The sequence below is a fragment of the Dunckerocampus dactyliophorus genome, chromosome 15 (assembly GCF_027744805.1).
Source record: "Dunckerocampus dactyliophorus isolate RoL2022-P2 chromosome 15, RoL_Ddac_1.1, whole genome shotgun sequence".
In the NCBI taxonomy this organism is placed as follows: Eukaryota; Metazoa; Chordata; class Actinopteri; order Syngnathiformes; family Syngnathidae; genus Dunckerocampus; species Dunckerocampus dactyliophorus.
In genome coordinates, this window is record NC_072833.1 from 27,672,208 (window position 1) to 27,692,676 (window position 20,469).

A 20,469-nucleotide genomic window follows, 5' to 3' on the forward strand; every position below is an offset into this window, starting at 1 on the left:
CGTGTGTGTCGCCAGCTCAGCCTCAACAAGGCAGCATGCACTTAAACAGACAGACAGCAGGCGGCAGCAGAGCGACAACACAGATCATGACACATTTGAATAAACTAAAGGTACCTTTGTGTGGGCAAATATAACAATGACAACAAAAATAGCTCATAAGAGTTACATATTTTGGCAGTACAATGCTATAGCTACTCATGTCAGAACTGGAGTGATTTTGGTTATCATCAAGAAAAGCATAGTAGGTGGTAGATATCAGCTCTTAAATGAAACTCTTCTGAGCTATATTTGTTATCATCATGAAACAAATGTACCTTTAGTTGTACCAGGCATTCAAATGGAGTTTTTGTGCACTACTTTGTTCTCTATAGCTGATGTCATGTGATTTACTCCTGTGTGGGATCAATAAAGTTGTTTATCTTAGCCATCTGAGAAGATCATGTACATTGTTTTTGGTGCCTAGCTGTTTCACAAATGTATTAGTGTGTGTGTGAATGTATAAACGAGGCATTCACTTCCATGTCTTTGTAGAAAGGCGCTTTGTGAAAGTAAGTACATTTACATTTATTTATATTTATTCATTTACATCGCAGCCTTGACCCATACAATATGGCGGCGACGTTGACGTACGGCTCAGCGCTCATATGTCTACGCTGTTGGGAATAATTCTACCACCAGGGGGCGTCAGGTAACACAACCACGCTATTTGAGTGAGCTAACTGTGCGTGTGCGTCCTGTGTTGAGTGTTTGCGCCGAGTCACCGCTTCAACAACCTGTTGAATGTGGGGCTCGTCTAAACTCCGCCCCTACCGGCCTGACCCGAGTTAGAGAAGGAGCGCTCACCAGAGGCTCGTCTGCACGCGCCGCTGTCACATCGTGGTTGTGGACACGCGCAGGTAACGGTCGCGTCTTGACGTCACTGAAAATTATCAGTTGATTGATTGACTTTTTGTGTTTGACTGGAAAGTTCTTGGTCATGGGTGGGTGTGTGTGTATGTGTTTAAAGTCAAGGACAGCGAAAAGTTCAAAAATTCGGTTAAAGTGTCACAGAAAAGAAGTTGTTGTGGTTAGCTGTTAGCTCTTTGTTACTTTACTTCTCACCATTTATTTTTGACAGCCTCACCAAACTGACACTTGAAAAATGCCAATTTATGAACCCGGGATCATTTTATTCTGCTTTGTAGGCATGTTACCACTCATCCTCATCCTCATCCTCACCTCCTCCTCCATGATGTTGGAGTATCGTTACCACAGCAACAGTGAGATGGAGCATTACCTCCACCAAATCAACGCCTCTAACCCTGACATCGCTCACCTGTACACCATTGGCCGCTCAGTTGCAGGTAAACACACACAAGCATCAGGTCTCAGGTGGCTGCTGCCACGACGACCATGACACCGACTGTGTGGTTTGTGTGATCATACAACGCAACCATAAACTCTGGATAATCTAATGCGGGACGTCCTAATCTGGCCAATCACACACACGCTGGAGACATGCCAGTTGGTGTCCTGGATTAACTCAGATTAGCTGTCTGTGTGTGTGTGACAAAAAGCATAGGATGACTTGACATGGATGTGTGTGTGTCAGGTCAGCAGCTGTGGGTGTTGGCTTTGGGTCTGAGCCCCGGCCATCACACTGTTGGCATCCCCGAGTTCAAGTATGTGGCCAACATGCATGGCAACGAGGTGAGGCAGCACACACACACACTCACGGACCCTCCGTGCTGACAGGGACTCAGCCTGAAAGGAGATCAACAAAAGCCATTCACAGTCAAACACACTCTCAAACACACTCCATGCACACTGCTGTATTCATTGTGTGTGTGTGGTTTCAACAATTACAAGTGAAGCTGCAAAATGAGATTTTTAAGCCTAAACAAGGTGGCCTAATGGTTAGCATGTTGGCCACACGGTCAGGAGATCCAGGAGATCTAGATTCAACTCTCCGCTTGGGCACCTGTGTGGAGTTTGCATGTTCTCCCGGTGGGTTTTCTCCGGGTACTCGGGTTTCTAAAAACGTGCATGTTAGGTTCATTGGAGACTAAATAGTCCATAGGTATGAATGTGAGTGTGTTTGTCTATATGTGCCCTGCCATTGGCTGGCCAACAGTACAGGGTGTACCCCGCCATGATGCACGGATGGATAAAAAGCCTACGGTATCCGATAATAGTAGCACCATCCTGCCAGGAGAAGAAGCATTTCAACATTAATGAACACACAGAGCGTCTGGTGGCCATGACAACAACACAGCTCTAGCGTGAAAATGTCGGCTGGACACAGACAGTCAGTAGTCAGGGTCAGCGGAGTGTGTCGGCTCAAGGAAACTTCTAGATAAAGACCTTTTCACAAAGTCCATGCCGCACACACACACACTAACATCAGGAATGTGGCAAGAGTTCCAAAGAATAAAGTTGAATGTACTGTGTGCTGGTCATGTGACCCAGGTCAAACTGCTAACATTGTGTGCTGGTCATGTGACCCAAGTCAAACTGCTAACATTGACTTTTTACACACATAGAAAGGCTGGTTACCATGGTGACCGTTGGCGTGACCGAGATGGTGACCAAAGTTGACCTTTGTGTCTGCTGTAACTGTGCGTCATTAGGTGGGCGCCCAATAAGGGACGCCGTCACTCAACACCTTGCACGCCACCCGGTAATGGAATATTGTTCATTTGCTACTCCCCACACAGAGGACATCCAGATCCCTCCTGACGACAAACACAGGCAGGAAGAACGGCCAGTGATGGCTGCTTCCTGTTTGGCCAGGTCAACAGGAATGTGATGTGTCTTTTGCTACATTGCCATCAGCGCATGGCAACACAAACCGCTTCCTCTGTGTACTTCATGTTTCAGTCTTTGTGGACCGTTCGTGTAGCGTTGTGCTGGTAGACAGAGGAGGGGGCGGAGTAAGCTGACTAATGCATACACAACATGTAACTGTATTCACACAGGCACACGTGTACAGTAACACCCACTGTGTGTGTCTTAGACCGTTTCCTTGGCAACCAGCCGGATGGCCAGAGGGTGATCTTGTCCTAACGTGTGTTGACTGGTTTGCACCTTTCCCACCCATCTCTTCTTTCCCCTGCTTTCAGCACATCGCCATCAATTCATTCTCTCCTCACCACATCACTTCCTGTCCCGCCTCCTCCCTTCCTGCAAACAGTAAACACATCGCTCCTCTCCTCTTAAACACTTAAAGGAAAAGTGTACTTTAGTTTAATTTTGTCCATCATCCGCAGTCCTTATGTGCGACATGAACACACGTCTGTCTTTTCTGTGCCTTCTGAAGATATACAAACATATAAAAGATATGCAGTAAAAGGAAGCTAAGAATGCATGCAATGGGACACACCTTTGTAGCTGTTTTTGTATGTTAGGAAGGCACAGAAAAGAGAAAGAAGGGTTGTGCATGATGGGCAGCATTTTTAAAAAGTGCACTTTTGCGTCAAGAAAAACATTTTTCTCAATGAAAACACTCACACTAGCGTTTAGGGAAACTTTCCCCAACCTCCAGTAAGAAGTGTGACTTGTGTCTGTGGCCCAGGTCCTGGGAAGAGAGCTGCTTCTACAGCTGGTGGATGAGCTGGTGCGCGGTTACCGTGGCAACGAGACTTGGTCAGTGCAGCTGTTGGAGAGCACCCGCATCCACATCCTGCCCACCATGAATCCTGATGGCTTTGATGACGCAGACACACACTGTCAGATGAGCCAGGGCAGGTACATGCACACACACACACACACATACGGTTGCGTGTTATGGCCTGCTGTGTGCTGCCCTCTGCTGCTCACTGGCCATTGCTGCAGCTTTCACAACACGACTCCGGATGGCAAAACAACTGATTACACACATTGCCTGACCAACACACGTGTGTGTGTGTGTAACGTACAGCAGTATTCATGCATGTGCGTGTGTGTGTGAGGGGCAGCTGCGTGGAAGAAACAAGTAAGGCTTGTTTGGCTGATTTTACGTTCTCACATCTTGTGACGCTTGGTCAGGTTCAACCGTAACGGCGTCGACCTGAACAGGAACTTCCCTGACGCCTTCACTGCCCTGCGGCAGGGTCAGCCGGTGGATGTGGGGAGGAGAGAGGCAGAGGTGAGTGATGACATCCCAACTGCTGGCGCACACTGATGCGTGTGTCCTCGCAGGTCCAAGCTGTAATTGGCTGGTTGAAGACAGAGACGTTTGTCCTCTCTGCAAACCTTCACGGCGGCGCGCTGGTGGCCAGCTACCCTTACGACAACAGCAATGGCGGTAAACACACGTGGCCACTGCTGGTGTCACATGACCGCCCTGGCAGAGTTGTGACGTGTCCACGCTGTGTACAGGCAGCGAGCTGGTGGGTCGAGCTAGCCTCACACCTGACAATGACGTGTTTGTCCACCTGGCCAAGGTGTACTCCCACAACCACGCCTCCATGCACCAGGGATGGAGCTGCGGCGAACCCGTGTCCTTTGCCGACGGCATCACCAACGGCTACCGGTGGTACCCTCTATCAGGTGAGCTTGGCGTACATGAAAGTCCTTCAGGAAGTAGCCCCGCACCCTGATGTTGAGCTGTTGACATTCCCAGGTGGGATGCAGGACTACAACTACGTGTGGGCACAGTGTTTGGAGCTGACTCTGGAAGTGTCGTGCTGCAAGTTCCCGCCAGCTAGACAACTTCCTGCTCTGTGGATGGACAACAGGAAGAGCCTGCTGGCCTTCATCCAGCAGGTCCACCTGGGTCAGTAGCTGAGCTCAGCTATCAGACGCTACAACCCCCTGCTGAGTTTCATGAAATGTGCTTCTAGGGGTCAAAGGGCGTGTGTTTGATGGCTCTGGAGTGCCGGTGCAGAATGCTGTGGTGGAGGTGAAAGGTCGCCCTAACATGTGCCCCTTCAAGACGGACCAAAATGGCGAATACTACCGACTGTTGTTACCAGGAAACCACACGTTCAGGGTAACACTAACCTCTAGTGGTGGACATGCCAACTACGTTTTCAACGCTCACCCTCTACCTTTGTTAGGTGACGTATCCGGGTCACCAAGTGTTGACGGAGACCCTTGACGTCCCGTATGGTCCCAGTCACTACTCTGCTCTCAAACACGACTTCCTGTTGCGTCGCATCACCGTGACCACTGGCCGCCCCCACACCCCCTCCTCCCCGCCCTCGAAATCGCTCCAAGTGGAGGCAGCAGGGGCTACCAATACGCCCACGTGGACAAGGATGGTTGCAGGGCTGGGGTTGGCCCTCGCGCTCAACTCCCTGATCAGTTGATACATGGCAGCAAAATGTGTGCACAAAAAAAAACAACTTGATCTCTACAGGAAACGCGACTGCATGATTTACTTTTCCTATTTTAACCTTTCATTTGGAGACATTCATTTGGAATGATAACAGGAAGTAGAAAAGCTGTGACTTCCTGTCTCCACCAGTACATCCTCCCCTGACGCCAACTTCCTGTACAACTGAGATAGTTCGTCAGGGGACGGCCTCTCGGACTCTGGGGTGCAGGGAATGTAAAAGTCTGACGACGCCTGAGACTACAGCAGCTCCGATGAGACACCGCTGCCGTTCTGTGATTGGGCGAGGGTCTGGGGGCGGTTGGAGTCCTGCGTCTGGGAGGAATGATTGGACAAAGAAGTGGACAGAGCCAGACTAAAGTCGTCATCCAGGTTCTCTTCCTGTTGGCTGAACTCTTCAGGTGTCTGCAAACCGGTCATCCTGGAGGGGGATGAGCCTGGGAGGCTGTTCTGGCTATCAGGTAGCGCCTCAACAGTGAAAAAGTCCGCCCACTTGGGGGGCCGCTCTGAGCCATGTTCTGCCTGGGTGCTCGCTTCCTCATCGCTCACCTCGTCTTCATCATCTTCGTCATTTGACTCTGTGCAGTCCATGTAGTTGCTCGTGGGCGGCAGGAGGGTCAGATGCAGGCAGTCCCCCTCAGAGGCAGGTGGCGCTGTGGTGTGTGCACTAGGAGCTGTCAAATGGTAAACAGTGATGAGCATGTGTACCAACAAGAAGCTGAAACATGGACGCACCGTTTTCAGTGCAGCTGCTCAGCGCCGCCCTCTTCCTCACTGGCGCCATATCTATCCCACCAAAGAGCCCATCATCACTGTCCGAATCTGATTGGACAAGGAGACGAGTGTCAGGGACCACATTCGCTCCTTTGCGTTTGTCCGGCTGGTGGTTAAGTCTCACCACGAGGCGGTGTCTTGGCCACGCTGCGCTTGAGCACCCCTAGTGGTTCGTATGTGAACCCTTCCTCTGACCGCTTCCTGCACATCAGCTGGAGCCTGTTGGAAGGCAAGACACCGGATGCCAGTCAGTGTTGGCCATACATTCATTTAAAATAAGAATGGGCCGCCACATATACTTGCTGTTACCCAAAGTTCGTTCACATCATAATGAGCCGTCTCAACTTAATGGGGTATAGTTACAACTCTGTCCAGTAGATGGCACCCTAAATGTTGCTTGACAGCTAGCATGACAGTTATGAGAGTGTGACGCTATAATAACCTTGGGCAAAAATATTTATTAGAATTACAGCTGTAAAATGCCTTATTTTTAAATATCTTTATTGAAAAGAGACAAAAGTCATTTTTAAGCCATCTAATATACCACGATGAAAGTGGAAGGTGCATTTAAAATAAATCAACTCTACTGTGGCTCGTCCTGCCACAACACAAGAAATATTTTCTTAGTTAAAAAAAAAAGCAAACTGCAATCAAGTGGCTGAAGGTCACAACGTAAATCATTCTTTTTAAATGTTACTTCAAAGTGGCAGGTCAGAGGTCAGACTTTTCCACACAAATGTGTTTGGGGGTCATGTGATTGTTAGCAAGTGAGACGTTGTTGTTTGTTGTTCAGTGGAGAATAAACGCTTTATAGCAGTGGTCCCCAACCTTTTTTCACCCACCGACCGACTTGTGTTCCCACAAAGAGGGGGTCGTACATTATAGTGATCAAATTGATCTTATTTATTACGTATTGTGTAAAACGAGGACATGAACAACATCTGAATGCCAACCCAACATCCACCAGTTCAAGCCTGGAGTTTTTCCAGAGAGATGATGACATGGCTGTTTGACGTGTGTGGTAAAAGGCAGTGTGCTAGCATGAATTAACTTGACAAATGTGCACATTAGCACTCAATAAGTCATCAAAACTTACCTTTATGCATTCCCACAAGTTAGCACACGCACAATGGACATTGGTCAAGTGAGACGGCTGTAACAGAGAGAATCCTGCCACTTTTCAAAATAAAACATCATGGAGATTATTTTTTCTTTCTGTGCGGCCCAGTACCAACTGACCCACGGCCCGGTACCGGGCGGCAGCCCAGGGATCACTGCTTTCTAGCACTTATCCTCCACTCCTGTCTCCTACTCCATCACGTCCGCATTTGGTGACCCTCCATGTGACTAATAGGATCACCCACAACAGCGCCAAGAGCACGGACGTACCTGTGCTGCTCAGTGCCAACAAGGAAGCACACACCCACCGTGAGGAATAACACACAATGTTACAAAGTACAGTATTTCATGTAGTGTACTTTCTCTCATATCATAGAAACAGTAGGACACAAAATTTGTGTAGTTTTGAAACCGTGACTTTTTCATAGCATGGTATACCTGCTCAAACCGCCGATTGACAATCCCGTGCAAATGACACGTAGTTCACACACAACAACAACAAACTATCATTCTTTGTGGGTAACAATTAATGAGCACTACCAACAGCAAGCAACTTACCAAGTACCCGCAAGGCATGCTGGGTACTCCAGCGGCAACTACAATACAGTGAGGCATTAGACGTATACATGCAGTCCAGGAAACATCATAAATGTTTTTTTGTTGTTTTAACTGGCTTGTGTGTGTCATAAGGTACACACACACACACACACACACACCACTGCACAAAGTGAAACCAACACCCATAAGTCAATAACTTCATGTTCTATTGGTAAACATGACATTCAGAAACACAACACAGTCTGCACACAAACACCAAGTAGTGATTCAATTAGATGACACCGTAAACAGCAGCACAGGGGCAAACGTGTAGCATTTAGCATGTTAGCTCTTTCCAGCACTCACATCTGCGTGACCTCGCTGAGCGTGCGTCCCAGTGGGATGACGTTGGGATAGACGTGCACAGGCTGGAGGTGGGACAGGAAGTCTTTGATCTGAAAGATGCAGCAGAATGATTGCAAAGATGTGAACTGTGTGACGGAGCCCACACCAGGAAGTAAACACACCTCGCAGTAGGAGGAGTGGAAGCTGAAACAGGCTCGGAAGGAACTGCTTCCTGATCTGGAATCAAGAAGAAGCTGATGAGGTTGGGTCTAAGTGGTTGGAAGTGAGACAGCGTGCGTTACTTGATGATGACGTTTGTCTTCTGAGTCCTCTCTCCGAACCACATGGTGGACGGCTTGATGCTCATCACGTGAAGACGTGTCTCGTCTAGTGCTGTGCAGCCACACGGTGTCCGGTTGCCATGGAGATACATCTCATCCTGCACAAACACACACCACACCCCCATGAAGACACTGAGGAGATGACCGCCGCGTGGGGCATGGGGTCATGACCTTGGGGGGTCGACAGGCATGAATCTGCGTCCTGCGGTCGGTGGTCACGTAGCTCAGGATCTCCGGCATCCTCCGAAACATCAGCAGGTTGTTGACGTGCACCTGAGGGAGTTGTGAGGCACGGCGCTGACTACGTGGCGCACTGACTACGTGACACACGTACGTGCTCACGTTCACGTGTGTGCGCTTACCCGTGTGCTGAACTCCTCTCCCAGCTTGGTGAATAAGTACTCGTAGCCGTAGGCCGCCTTGCAGTTCAACCACACAACATGATGGCGGCTCTGAGTGATCCAGTCACCCACCAGACGCACAATGGCGCTCAGACACGCCTCCTGAGGAGAAAATAGCCTTCCAATTCTTCCATCATCAGTTGCTCCAAAAGTTCTACGAAACTTCCCAAAGCTCACAACAAAAATGTTGTGTTTTGAAATAAATGGTATCTTCTGGTCAGTAAACATGAAGTATGTTTCTGATGGAACTACAGTCAAACCTTGCTTCACCAGCAAAGCAGCTGATGATTTTCCAACAAACAATCGCAACAAAACAAGCGATACTACTGTTAAAAACAACAACAACAACTATTAGGGATGGCCACCGATTAGTAGCGGCCGAGTTCCACAAAAAAAAAAAAAAAAAAAGTGATCGGCATAAAAAAAAAAAAAAAAAAAATCACAAAAAAAATGCGGCGGCAAACCCAACACCACCCAGCAAGCTCCGCCCCACACAGCCAGGTCTAGCCCCCGCCACCAGAAAGCCACTGGGCCCACAGGAGCGGGCGGCAACAAGACCAGCCCCACACTGGTGTCAAAGCGGGCATAGAACTCGTTCAGCTCGTCTGGACGTGGCTACGCTACTCTGCTGTCGATAGTCTGTGATGTGCTGGAGCCCCGCCCACATGCGCCGAGGGTCTGAGGTGGAATAGTAGCCCTCCAGTTCTGTCTGTACTGTCTTTTGGCCTCTCGTATGGACCTCCTCAGGTCATATCTCGCCTTTTTGTAGTCCTCAACGGTGCCCATGACAAATGCAGACGAACGAGCACGTAGCTTAGCCCTTACATCACAGTTCATCCAAGGCTTTTGATTGGGGTATTTTCTGTATAGCATAGCATACATGCATGCTATACATGCATGCATAGCAGTGGAAGTGTTTTTTAGTGAATTTTTCCTTGTAGCGTTCTCATGGAGGCACACAGACGTGTGTTTGTATGACGTGTAGTGTAATCGCAAACACCACTGTCGATTTTATCTTTCATTCATTGTGTCCTTACTAGGGATGCGCCGATCATCCATGAGTGAAATCAGTTGATACCGATCACATGGATTAATTGAGTAGGAGGCTCCTTTCTAGTTGCGGGGGCCTCTCTGTGCCTGTTGGGTGTGTGTGTGTGACCCCTGGTGCCCGTCTGCCTTGTGGGGTGTGATCTCTTGCCGGTCTCGGGGGTTGGCCGACCTCCGGCATGTTTCTGGTTGGGATTGCCTCTCTGCGGCCCCTTGCTGGTCTTCCCGGGGGGGAGGGCTCTCTGGGCTGGCTCTTGGGGCGCTGACCTTTGTGCTGCCTGCCCCTGTGGGCCTGGTGGCCTTCTGGCGGTGGGGGCTCGGCCTGGCTATTTGGGGCAGGGCTCTCTGGGAGGTGGGGGGCGGCCCCTTTCCTTTCATGCATTCTCAGTGACAATTACACACCCACACATTCTTGCACCTTTATATATATGAAGACTTCCCCACATACAGAGATACCTGTACACATGTACATATGCACACTCACAGTACATACGTACTTCCCCACATTACTCACTGAGTTAACCAGGGTGTTATTATGTTGTTGGTTTTATTACAGCGACGGTGATATCAGCAGTATGATTATAGTTTGTTTTTACAATGATATGCATTACAGTAATTATCATTCTGTTCACTATCATAGTTCATCATTTCATGACTACTATTATGTGTGACTGTTTCAATGCAGTATTATCATTGTGATCACTATCATAGTTCATCATTTCATTACTACTATTATGTGTGAATGTTTCAATGCAGTATTGTCATTGTGGTTGTTGGTATTATTTTGTCCTTTCCATCAGGGTCTTTATAGTCATCACAGACATTTATGTGCTGATGTAGTTCTGTATGTTTCTGTTGTTCTGTTCTTGTTGTCACAATTGTTGTTGTTGCTGTTGTCCTTGTCTCTATGGGTTGTTTTTTTTTGTCCCCCTCTTACACCCCCCCCCCCCCCATATAAATTCTGTATAACAGGGGAAGTGTATATCACACTTCTCCCTGGCAGAGTAAATCTGTTGAGCACTTGAGGGCATTTAGACCTACAATTCTATCTGCCTTAAAGGCTGGACAGGACAGGCATAAAAAAAATACCACCTTCTATGCCGCTTATCTTCACTAGGGTCATGGGGGTATGCTGGGGCCTATCCCAGCTGACTTTGGGCAAGAGGCGGGGTACACCCTGGAATGGTCGTCAGCCAATCACAAAGCACATCTCTTACAAAATATTCCAATTACAAATAAGGAATCCTACTTGGCAGAAATTCAGTTATCACAGTGGGGTTTGGAAAACAATGAACCGCCATAAACAAGGGATGCATTTCTTTGGAATTTAACTTATAACAACAATTGGGAACTTCCATTCATTTAAATGGGAAAAATTACATTGGCCTCGGAACTAATTAGCTTTGTGAAGCGAGGTTTGACTGGACTTTCTGCTGCTTTCCCTGTGAACGTACCCGAGAAGGAATCTGGTAGAAGCGAGGGTCAAAGAAAGTGGAGTCCACATACACACTCTGAATATCCTTCACACTGTGCAGTAAAGATGTTTGCAATGAGTCACATGACTGCTGCATGTTGCGGAAGAAGATACAACCGCTCACGGAACAAACACATGTGAGGAGGAGGGTTGTGACCTACCGGCTTCCTGAGTGCAGATGTTCCATCCTTGACACGTCTCCGACCCCCAACCTGAAGTCTCCTGTGTACAACACGTTCCCTCTGCAACCTTCAAACAAGAACCTGCGTACACACACGGCCATCATCTACTATTTCACGTCACCTTGACCGTCAGCCGAATGAGCCACTTACATAACCGAGCCCGGACAGTGACCAGCAGGAAGCAGTGTGACCACAATCTCTTCGCTCTGCAAACACACACACACACACACACACTCAATCTTCATCCAACACATCAGAAAGAGCTCAAGTGTCCGCTGTCACCTCTCCCGACGCCTCATCCACCAGAGAAATCTGAGTTGGGCTCTCCAGTTCTAAGGGAACCTGAAAGCAAGCAGCATCCATTCATACCTGACTAGAACAATAATCATCATCATATTTGAGGCACGTGTGAAAGCCAGCTCACAATGAAGTCCTCCCAGAAATGATACTTGGCGCTGCTCAACAGCAGCTCCTTCGTCACAAACGAGCAGTAAAGTCTGACTTTGCGGCTGCAAAGTAACACAAAACTAACAAATAACGGCACCATTTGAAGTGTAACCTAATGATGCTGACTGTACTTCAAATGACAAACATTCGTGTATAGCCTAAGTATTATTTTAACTCGGCTGACGTCACCTGGACTGCAGCCTTCTCTTGAGCTTTGGTGCTTTGATTCCTCGCATGTGATCTAGTTAGAAGCATAAATGAGTTTAGTTGACAGGAAACTAAATTCTAAAAGAAACTAGCATGCTAACAGGCTAGCTCACCTTTGTGACAGTGCGACAGGAAGTACGCTCGCGCGTGTAAGTTCTCGTGGTCGAAGCGGTCCAAAGAAATGCTTGGATATTCTTTCATTCGTCCTGCAAAAGAGCTCATATTTGAACACGTCTTTTAAACATACTACATTAGAGAACTAAGAAGCTGTTTATGTTGACGTATTTCGTTATTTGACTGTCCCGCCCATCGAAAGCATTCTTCTTCTACGGCCTCTTTTAATGAATTCCGCCCTCTTGTGTACACTTATAGCTAGAGCCTGACAAGTACCTTTCAACGTTTGCGATATCAAATCAGGGGGATTTTCCAGACAAAATAGGGGACATATTGATCCTCCACGAGAATATCAATTTTCAGTTTTTCTGTTTTATTTTGAAGGGTGACTTTACCGGTCACAGGATGCGATAGACCGATGTAGCCGGAGTGTTGCTAGGTGAAAACCACAAGGTCGACGGGTTATGGCCAGACATGCTGCTCGCAATTTTTTTTGAAGATTTCACTTTGCCTTCTGCTCGATTAATCGTCTGCTGCTGTCTAAAATTTATTGAAATAGCTACGCAACAGTCTGTCAGACTCCATCTTACAGGACGGTGTTTGTCCTCCAACGTAGAAGATGACCCGACCGCAACCAGGCAACCAAGAGAAGCCATAACGAACTGTGGTCTCTAAGGCAAGGGCGTAACGTTGGGTCTGCCATTGGGGAGGTTAAAATCTTTGCCTGTTTATTTATTTATTGAATCATTTACTTTTTTCAAAGGAGTCTATTTAAAATCACTTCACAGGACACTGGCAATCAAAAAACTAGCTTGCCAACTCCTGTCACAAATCATCACCTAACTTAACAATACGGGTTTTTACCTCTTTTTGGTCAGGATTTGTTCTTTTTTTGTTAGGTTTAGGTGTCGAGCAACAATGAAAAATTGTTGTCTGTCCGTCTTTTAGGGTTCCTTTCATTTTTCCGCGGTCCTGGTGTCTCCATCCATGCCAAACATACAGCAAATAGTGAACAGTAGGTAGAGAGATCGGGTTGGGTAATACAGTACCAAGTATTGAAGGGGGGGGGGGGGGGTTATATAAGCGCCAACGTCGAGATGACACTTTCTTCTACGACAGCAAGACCAGAGAGTGTCATACTGGCGATGTGCGCAAAGTCAAAGTCTTCTTTTATTAATAAGCATTCACCATCTCTCTTGCAATCTTTTTCATTGAAGTGAGAGATAAGAATTGATGAAGACCATTACCGTGAATTCTTTATTTGCGTATGTTGTTCTCACTTTTTGCTGCTGTCAACTGTCCTCATGTGATGGAATCGCTGGACACACTTTTCACTTCCATTTAGTTGACCTCATTCACAACTCTGACAAATACAATACTTACAAATACAACATATACGGCATATATACAAAATACAATGTCAGGTGACCAGCACTGACATCAACTCGGTGACTTATTAGACACATAGCATCAATATTCATATTTGAACAAAAACATTTGATAAAAAGAGCTATTCGATACAAATGCATGTGTATTTTAGTATTTGTCAATAAGTAAGATGTAACATTTAGTGAAAGGCAAAAAACTCAAGTGAGCGTGAATTTTAAATAGTTTGTTTTTGCAATGGAATTTGTGTGTCTTCTCCACTGTACAATACATAGACAATACAATACGTTCAACTGGAGTTGAAATGAACGGTTGGTGTTGAATTGGTTTGATCGTAACTTCCAAAGCAGTTTTCAACGGGTTTGTGGCTGTTTCTGCCTGAAGTCTGGCGTGGACATGCTAACAAATGCACTCTCCTTTAAGGACTCAGAGCTCCTCCCCCTCTCCTGGTGTCTCCAAACTTTGTTTCCAGCACAGGCAACGTACGCTTTACAAGGTAGGTGTTCGGTTCACTTGGGGCATTTGTATTCCGACAACGTGGCTATGTTTCCTTCCAAATGTTGTCACTCATGACGGTAAGTAAGTTGTTGTTGTTAGCTTAGCCCCGTTAGCCTGGTAAAGTGCAGGTTAGCATGTGAAGCTAGCAGCTGCTGTTGTGTTTGCTTGGCGCCCACTTTTACTTGTAGTTTGTGTGTGCTAGGTTAGCTTGAGGCATGTACTGCCCAGCAAGGTATTTGTCATTTCATAGGTTACTTAGTAAGGCAGTTGTGTGTGTCACTGCTGCTGAGAGTGTCAATATTGCTGCTTGATACATCGCTGCATATCACAGCAATCCCCCCCCCCCCCCCCCCCAGAGAACACGCCCCCCGGTGGCTGTGAGCATTACAGGCATGGCATTAAGCTTTGTGACTGACAATTTGGAAGTGCCAGTATCAGTCATCAGATGTAACATTATGGTTTGCATCTCAACTTTCGTGTCAGTTTGGTGCTGCTCTACTCGGAAACCACGATCAACAGAAACAGGCCTTTTTCTTCCACTTGATGCATCGCGAATGTAGTTGTTTAGTCCTTATATGGAAGACTGGGAATGTTTGGTAGCAACGCCTCACATGCAACCCAAATGTGGTGGTTAGCCTTGTCTAAAAGGAACCCTGTGCATCACAAGTCTGACCAGGAATGTAGCTTTAGGCCGATTAGATGCTGTTTTCATAATGAGGCTCTTGTTATGTGCCCTCAAAGCTCTGCCGGGATTTCCTTTCATTCCTGCTGCCTTGTGACCCACAAAGGCCCTTGAGAACATCACACGCTGCAAAATGTGTGTGTGCGTACATGCGAGCATGCTTTTAGCTGTTGGAGACGTGCAGGGTGCATTTGCATCAGAGGCCAGATTTGCTTCCTGTTTGCAGCCTCACGGTGGTCAGTGTGGTTGTGATGAAAGGGGAAGCGAAGCAGTCAAATCACTTTTCTAACTGTCGTCTCACATTTTTCTCTTTCACCTGCAAATAGATGTATAAATAGGGGTGGCACAAGATCTCGTGAGGTTAAAACGTGACAAGATGTCCTTGATCAGAAGAACATGTTTCATGGGCACTAGGTCTGGGACAATAATACATTAATTAATGAAGGAAAATAAACTGGATCAATATATTGCCATGTGCATGCGTGTCACACAGGCAAAGGAGACGCGCACCTGGCCAATATCCCACTCCCATCAGGCCCCTGACGCTGTGCATGGAGTCCAGGCGGGACGCTCGGTAGCAGGCTAGCATGCAATACGGCGTCTCCTCCAGAAGGCGGCGCTGCTGAGTGTGTGTATGCACGCCATGGATGAGTTCAGTAGCAGAACATACGGCACCAGCGGCCTGGACAACAGACCTCTGTTTGGGGAGACGTCAGCACGAGTAGGATACTCATGAGATGACACGCTGTGCTTCGTGTTGCTATGGAAACACGAACCTCACATGTTTCCTACTGTGATGTATAACCATGATCACGCGTATTTTCTCTCAGGATCGCATCGTCAACCTAGCAGTGGGAGGATTTACCTCACTCATTGTGTTGGTAAGTACACATACTTTGTGTGGACATCCAAAGTCTCTGCACTTTTTGTAATAAAAAAAGCCAAGTACGCTAAGACAACTAATAAATACAAATACTGATCCCCCCTGCTACATATTCTTATTCTGTGGCAGACCATAATAACATCATGTGTTCATGAAAGAGGGCAAACAGGTAGCGCTAAATCCATTTGTGGCGGGCCATACGTGACTAGCCATGTGATCATGATGTCATTAATCAGGTGTTTACCTTGCAGGTGACGGTGATTAGCTCATTTGTTTTCCCATCCTTGCCTCCACGCCCACTCAACATCTTCTTTGCTGTCTGCATTCTGCTCGCCTGTGGCTCCACCATCATGCTGGTACACACCCACGCACGCACACACACACACTTCACCAGGCTGTCATGACATAACTTTGGCCTTTTCTTCTCAGATCTTCTGGTATCGCCAAGGCGACCTGGAGCCCAAATTCCGCAATCTGATCTACTACAAGCTGGCATCCATCGTGTTGCTGTGTCTGTGTGCCAACCTGTACTTCCACGATGTCAGGTGAAGACCAGCCGTGCCGCCACCACCACCTCCTGGCCATGCGCACAATCACGCAGACGGACTGTGATGAATCCTCCCCATGGACCCAAAAGGACGTACACGTGTTTCCACACCACCACACAACACCGATGGAACATGTTGTCAGTTGCTATGACGACGAGCCTGTCACACAACAGCCATTCATGAGAGAATCCTCTTTTCCACACCAACCTGTATGCTGCTCTGCCACACGCCCCCCGCCATGGAGCAAAGAAAACAGTCAACGTGATGCAGGAAGTGGATGCGTTGAGCTTTACATTTGAAGTTTACCCCCCCGAACCCCACCAAGCTCACTATGACGTTAGGATTGTCAAAGCCACATTTTTTCTTTTTTTATTGAATATTTTACAGAATAAATACATGGAAGTGAGTCAGCATTTCTCTTGTTTGTTTGGCACAGTCGACGTAATTCCAAACACGTCCAACGTTACACGTGGACGCTTCTTCGCCATGTTGGAGGTTTAAAACAAGCACCTACACGTGATGTGAAGACGTGATGTGATGCTCGCGCCCGTCCTAGTCAGAACCTTCCTGGTTCTCCAAGATGGGATCTGAGGACAAAGGCGTCTTTAGTTGAGCTTCCGTGTCAATCACACGTTGTGCGTGCGTCACCTGTCAGCGTGCTGCTGATGTTGGGAGGAGACGCAATCAAGACGGCGCCGCCAGTTGGTATCCCAGGATGCACCACTGAGGAGGGGGCCAGCTCCTGATGCACACAGATGTGATGCTGACATGTGACACAGATTAGGAAATAATCCATGTGTTTTATGTTCACACCTTGGCAGTAAAGTCCTCCGTCACTGGCCCCTCACTTGCCCTCACCACCTTTTCAGAACCTTCCAGAAGACAGGAAGCCTCCTGACTCCGCTCCGTCTCCACAACCAGCTCTGTTTGGCTGAGAGGATCAGAGGGGGCGGAGTCAGAGGTAACCGTCTGGATGATGACGCCATCGCCGGAGCAGAGACCGTCGGTCTGCACAGACCACGTGAAACATTAAAACGCTGTCATCACGCCCACAAACGTCAGCGAGCAGCGTGGAGACAGACCGCCAGGGTGTGGAGGATGATGTGCTCATGGGATGCTGAGGAGGAGCTGGTCGTCAAAGTAACGGTGCCGCTATTGGCCAAGCTGAGGGGCAGGCCTTGACTGGACGTGGTCTGCAGGAAGTACGTACCCGGCGTGCTGGTGGGCTGCAGCTGGAAAGACTGACAGCAGCCATCATCATCATCATCCTCATCATCAATTGTGCAACCTCGCTTACAGGCAGGATCTCAAAGGCCTGCAGAGCGCCACTGCTCAGTGTGATGGCGTCGCCATCCCCGCTGGCCGTTGTGGAGTCTGTGGAGCAGAAAGAAGCGACTCAGGTCAGCGCTCAAACGGGGGGGCGGGGGGGCTGGCCAACATGGTGAACCTCACCCAGGTGTGTGATCTGGAGTGGGATCTGCATGGGAATCTGTAGGGCCGCCACAGAACCAGGGGCGGGGCCAGCGCCACTCTCCTCCAGTCGGCTTAGACGGATCTGGAGGGAGGGGCTGCACGGGCCACTCGCCACCTGCGAGGATGCCATGACCTCGTGGAGGGCCTTGAGTAAGACTGCACACACGCACGAATGTCAGCGCTGACTAGCAGAAACATCAATAGTGTTCTTGCACCTACCACTGAAGGGGATCTTTTTGTGATTGGCTACTTGTCTCTTGATGCTCCACCATTTGGATCGCAGCCACTGAGGTGAGCGCACGCTGCTCCACCCCCCGGCAAGCTCCTCCCACTTGATGTCATTCTCATCTTCCACTTCCAGCTCCAAAATCCTGACACACACACTGAAACGTGTGTGCATGTGTGTGCGTGTGTGTGTGTGCGCGCGCTCCTCACCTTCGCGTGAGGTTGAGGTCGTCGTCTTTGGTCCACTCGGTGCCACCACTGTGCTTCCAGTTGAGGTAGTTAAGCCATTTGGAGCGACACTGTTTCTCCGAGCGTGTGCCCACCTGATTGGCCACTGACGCCCAGGACACACCCCTCGTGACCGCCGAGCCCGGAGACACGCCTGCCATGTCGTACACCACCTCAGCCAGACAGCGTTCCTCCTCCTCGCTCCACTTCCCTGAGCACAGCCACAGAGGAACGAATCAACGAAAGCACTGCTTACAGCGGCTTGAGAAAAATAAAGAAACTCGCTTCAGTTCTGTTTAGAGGCAAAATAAGGGGGGGGGCGACTAAATAACAATCATTAGTTTACAAGCATTTCAGGGTGGCAGTGTTATACCTGTGTTGCACGTGTCCTTCATCAGGCGACAGCGGTCCTTGACTGAGGAGGCACTGCGGCCGAGCACGGCGCCAATGGCAGCCCAGTCGTTGCCATGGCAATCCCTCAGCCTGAACAACAGAGTCATGTGACCATGGGGCTTACGCCAAACACATAGGACGAGAAAGGCACTCACGCTTTTAACTTCTCAATCTCCCCTGGGGTGTACCTGATGACACATGCACACACTTCATGTTAGTGCACACCTTCACGGCCGTCATCACGCCGTCGCCCTCCTCCTCACTCACTTGCCAACGTGGTTGCGGTTGTCGTACATTCGTAGAACTCGGCGGTAGACGGCAAAGAGCGGCCTGTTGAGGCCCAGCGCCACTGAGCGGTAGAAGTCTTTCCTCTCTTCTTTGGACATCTCAAAGATGATCTCGGCCGGGTCCTCGATGCCTCGAGCCTGACACACACACACACACACACACACGTTAGTCTCTGCTGGAACGCCGTGCATGAAATGATCAAACACACCTTGACGTACTGCTCGATGTTGCTCATGAGCACGTCGATTTCCTCTTTGGACCACATCCCTTGTTTCCACTTGTGACCTGACGGCAAAGCACAGACGCTAGCTCATCCCATCAGCACGTGCACGTCAAAATGGCGTCCTGACCTTTGTTGGCCAGCGTGTCTTTGTCTTCTTTGGTGGTGAACCACGCTTGACTGACGGCCGCCACCTCCGCCTTCTCATTAGCCGACACGGCAAAGTCATCCTCACGCAGGACCTGCGCACACGCACACACGTCTGTCAGTCCACTGTGACCTACAAGTCACTGAAGGTGGAACCTACCTGAATGTGAGTCACGCCCTCCTGAGAGAGGTCATCCGCCGCCGTGGTTGTCATGGTGACCTCAAAGCGCTCGTGGTCATCCGCCACTGAGGACGCAGAAAGACAACGTGGACTTAGCAGTCACGTGCTTCATGTGTGAATAAATAATGTTCACTCACTCGGTAGCGTGACCACAGAGAAGGACAAGTCAGAGTCATCCGGGGCGACACACACTTTTTTGGCAAGTGGCTCACCGTCGCCATCTGTGCAAGAACACACACACACACGCTACATGGTCAGCAGACATAAAAGTTGAGGGTGAGGAGGGTGACGCACCGCTGGGGGGGCAGTGCAGTACGACTCCGTCGTCGCTGGCCTGCGTCGTCATGACCGACTTGGCCGGTTTCAGCGTGTCGCCATGGTGCTCCTCGGCAGCGTCGCTCATCACGCGCCTGTAAGTACAAGTCACATGACTCGAGTGATGTGTGTGAAAGACAAATACTTTGTCATCAAAGTCTTTTTTTTAACTACTAATTATTACTATTAGTTACCACAGTAGTTCACTTATCACTTCAAAATCCATGGAAACCATGTGACACAATACTAAAAATGTTTTTCCACGTTGAACACGTTTCTTCTCATTAGTTTAACAGCATGTGCTCTGAAGTCATCCATCCATCCATTTTCTATACCGCTTCTCCTCATTAGGGTCGCGGGGGTATGCTGGAGTTTATCTCAGCTGACTTCGGGCGACAGGCGGGGTACACCCTGGACTGGTCGCCAGCCAATCGCAGGGCACATATAGACAAACAACCATTCACACTCACATTCATACCTATGGACAATTTAGAGTCTCCAAGTAACCTAACATGAAGTAAAAATAATCATGAATAATACAGACGTGTGTGTTGCCAGTCGTATTGTTTGGAAGGTCATTCATTAGTCTTGAGTCAAACTGTCCACTAATGCCCTCTACTGTTCACGCCTGGAACAGTCCATTCAGTGGTCAAATACAATAAATGTTTAGCTTACACAAAAATCACAAAATGCGAAGTGTTGTTCTCATCACTTTGCA

General features: G+C 48.5%; 4 protein-coding genes across 10 annotated transcripts; 2 read left to right on the forward strand and 2 right to left on the reverse strand.

Moving 5' to 3' along the window:
- Window positions 1-709: 709 nt before the first annotated feature.
- Window positions 710-7,908, forward strand: cpm (carboxypeptidase M). Its single transcript, XM_054800374.1, has 10 exons — window positions 710-896; window positions 1,185-1,343; window positions 1,592-1,689; window positions 3,554-3,726; window positions 4,006-4,105; window positions 4,159-4,264; window positions 4,339-4,509; window positions 4,583-4,735; window positions 4,803-4,951; window positions 5,019-7,908. Exons 2-10 carry the CDS (start codon window positions 1,187-1,189, stop codon window positions 5,268-5,270), a joined length of 1,359 nt encoding a protein of 452 aa, XP_054656349.1. The 5' UTR covers window positions 710-896; window positions 1,185-1,186; the 3' UTR covers window positions 5,271-7,908.
- Window positions 5,314-13,339, reverse strand: dclre1c (DNA cross-link repair 1C, PSO2 homolog (S. cerevisiae)). Its single transcript, XM_054800371.1, is given in 15 exon segments — window positions 5,314-5,970; window positions 6,032-6,118; window positions 6,195-6,289; window positions 8,093-8,181; window positions 8,254-8,308; window positions 8,374-8,510; window positions 8,584-8,685; window positions 8,775-8,915; window positions 11,315-11,387; window positions 11,496-11,597; window positions 11,667-11,722; window positions 11,799-11,858; window positions 11,941-12,025; window positions 12,153-12,204; window positions 12,284-13,339. Coding segments are annotated over 15 exon segments (1,839 nt in total). The 5' UTR covers window positions 12,393-13,339; the 3' UTR covers window positions 5,314-5,374.
- On the forward strand, window positions 12,537-16,694 carry tmem243b (transmembrane protein 243, mitochondrial b). 4 transcript variants are annotated; one of them, XM_054800382.1, is made up of 6 exons: window positions 14,123-14,166; window positions 15,177-15,264; window positions 15,344-15,571; window positions 15,681-15,731; window positions 15,985-16,089; window positions 16,163-16,694. In XM_054800382.1, exons 3-6 carry the CDS (start codon window positions 15,485-15,487, stop codon window positions 16,280-16,282), a joined length of 363 nt encoding a protein of 120 aa, XP_054656357.1. In that variant the 5' UTR covers window positions 14,123-14,166; window positions 15,177-15,264; window positions 15,344-15,484; the 3' UTR covers window positions 16,283-16,694. The 4 variants fall into 4 exon arrangements, with proteins under 4 accessions (XP_054656354.1, XP_054656356.1, XP_054656355.1 ...); XM_054800381.1 differs by lacking the exon at window positions 15,177-15,264 and having other exon boundaries at window positions 12,543-14,245; XM_054800380.1 differs by lacking the exon at window positions 15,177-15,264 and having other exon boundaries at window positions 12,543-14,166.
- On the reverse strand, window positions 14,527-20,235 carry dmtf1 (cyclin D binding myb-like transcription factor 1). Of its 4 annotated transcripts, none has more exons than XR_008573824.1 (20): window positions 19,946-20,235; window positions 19,731-19,846; window positions 19,574-19,657; window positions 19,416-19,501; window positions 19,239-19,350; window positions 19,097-19,173; window positions 18,868-19,025; window positions 18,756-18,788; window positions 18,581-18,690; window positions 18,190-18,418; window positions 17,974-18,125; window positions 17,734-17,910; window positions 17,579-17,655; window positions 17,364-17,522; window positions 17,095-17,289; window positions 16,930-17,023; window positions 16,796-16,868; window positions 16,259-16,440; window positions 15,978-16,086; window positions 14,527-15,166 (listed from the first exon to the last, which is right to left on the reverse strand). XR_008573824.1 is itself a non-coding variant. In XM_054800370.1 (18 exons), the coding sequence occupies exons 1-17, from the start codon at window positions 19,984-19,986 to the stop codon at window positions 16,834-16,836; spliced, it is 1,935 nt and encodes a 644-aa protein (XP_054656345.1). In that variant the 5' UTR covers window positions 19,987-20,235; the 3' UTR covers window positions 16,115-16,440; window positions 16,796-16,833. The 4 variants fall into 4 exon arrangements, 2 of the variants coding, with proteins under 2 accessions (XP_054656345.1, XP_054656344.1); XR_008573823.1 differs by having other exon boundaries at window positions 14,527-15,610; XM_054800370.1 differs by lacking the exons at window positions 14,527-15,166; window positions 15,978-16,086 and having other exon boundaries at window positions 16,115-16,440.
- Between the last annotated feature and the right edge of the window lie 234 nt (window positions 20,236-20,469).

What these genes read in the sequence shown, in the direction of transcription:
- cpm (XM_054800374.1), top strand. Translation starts at nt 1,187, where the DNA reads ATGTTACCACTCATCCTCATCCTCATCCTCACCTCCTCCTCCATGATG. An exon ending in CATCCAGCAGGTCCACCTGG is followed by an intron (nt 4,736 to 4,802) that starts GTCAGTAGCTGA and finishes ATGTGCTTCTAG; the next exon opens with GGGTCAAAGGGCGTGTGTTT. An exon ending in CAGGAAACCACACGTTCAGG is followed by an intron (nt 4,952 to 5,018) that starts GTAACACTAACC and finishes TACCTTTGTTAG; the next exon opens with GTGACGTATCCGGGTCACCA.
- tmem243b (XM_054800379.1), top strand. Translation starts at nt 14,077, where the DNA reads ATGCACTCTCCTTTAAGGACTCAGAGCTCCTCCCCCTCTCCTGGTGTC. An exon ending in GGCAACGTACGCTTTACAAG is followed by an intron (nt 14,167 to 15,680) that starts GTAGGTGTTCGG and finishes ATTTTCTCTCAG; the next exon opens with GATCGCATCGTCAACCTAGC. An exon ending in TTACCTCACTCATTGTGTTG is followed by an intron (nt 15,732 to 15,984) that starts GTAAGTACACAT and finishes TTTACCTTGCAG; the next exon opens with GTGACGGTGATTAGCTCATT.
- dmtf1 (XM_054800370.1), bottom strand. Translation starts at nt 19,986, where the DNA reads ATGGTTTCCATGGATTTTGAAGTGATAAGTGAACTACTGTG. An exon ending in ACATCGAGCAGTACGTCAAG is followed by an intron (nt 19,026 to 19,096) that starts GTGTGTTTGATC and finishes TGTGTGTGTCAG; the next exon opens with GCTCGAGGCATCGAGGACCC. An exon ending in GAGATTGAGAAGTTAAAAGC is followed by an intron (nt 18,691 to 18,755) that starts GTGAGTGCCTTT and finishes TCTGTTGTTCAG; the next exon opens with GCTGAGGGATTGCCATGGCA.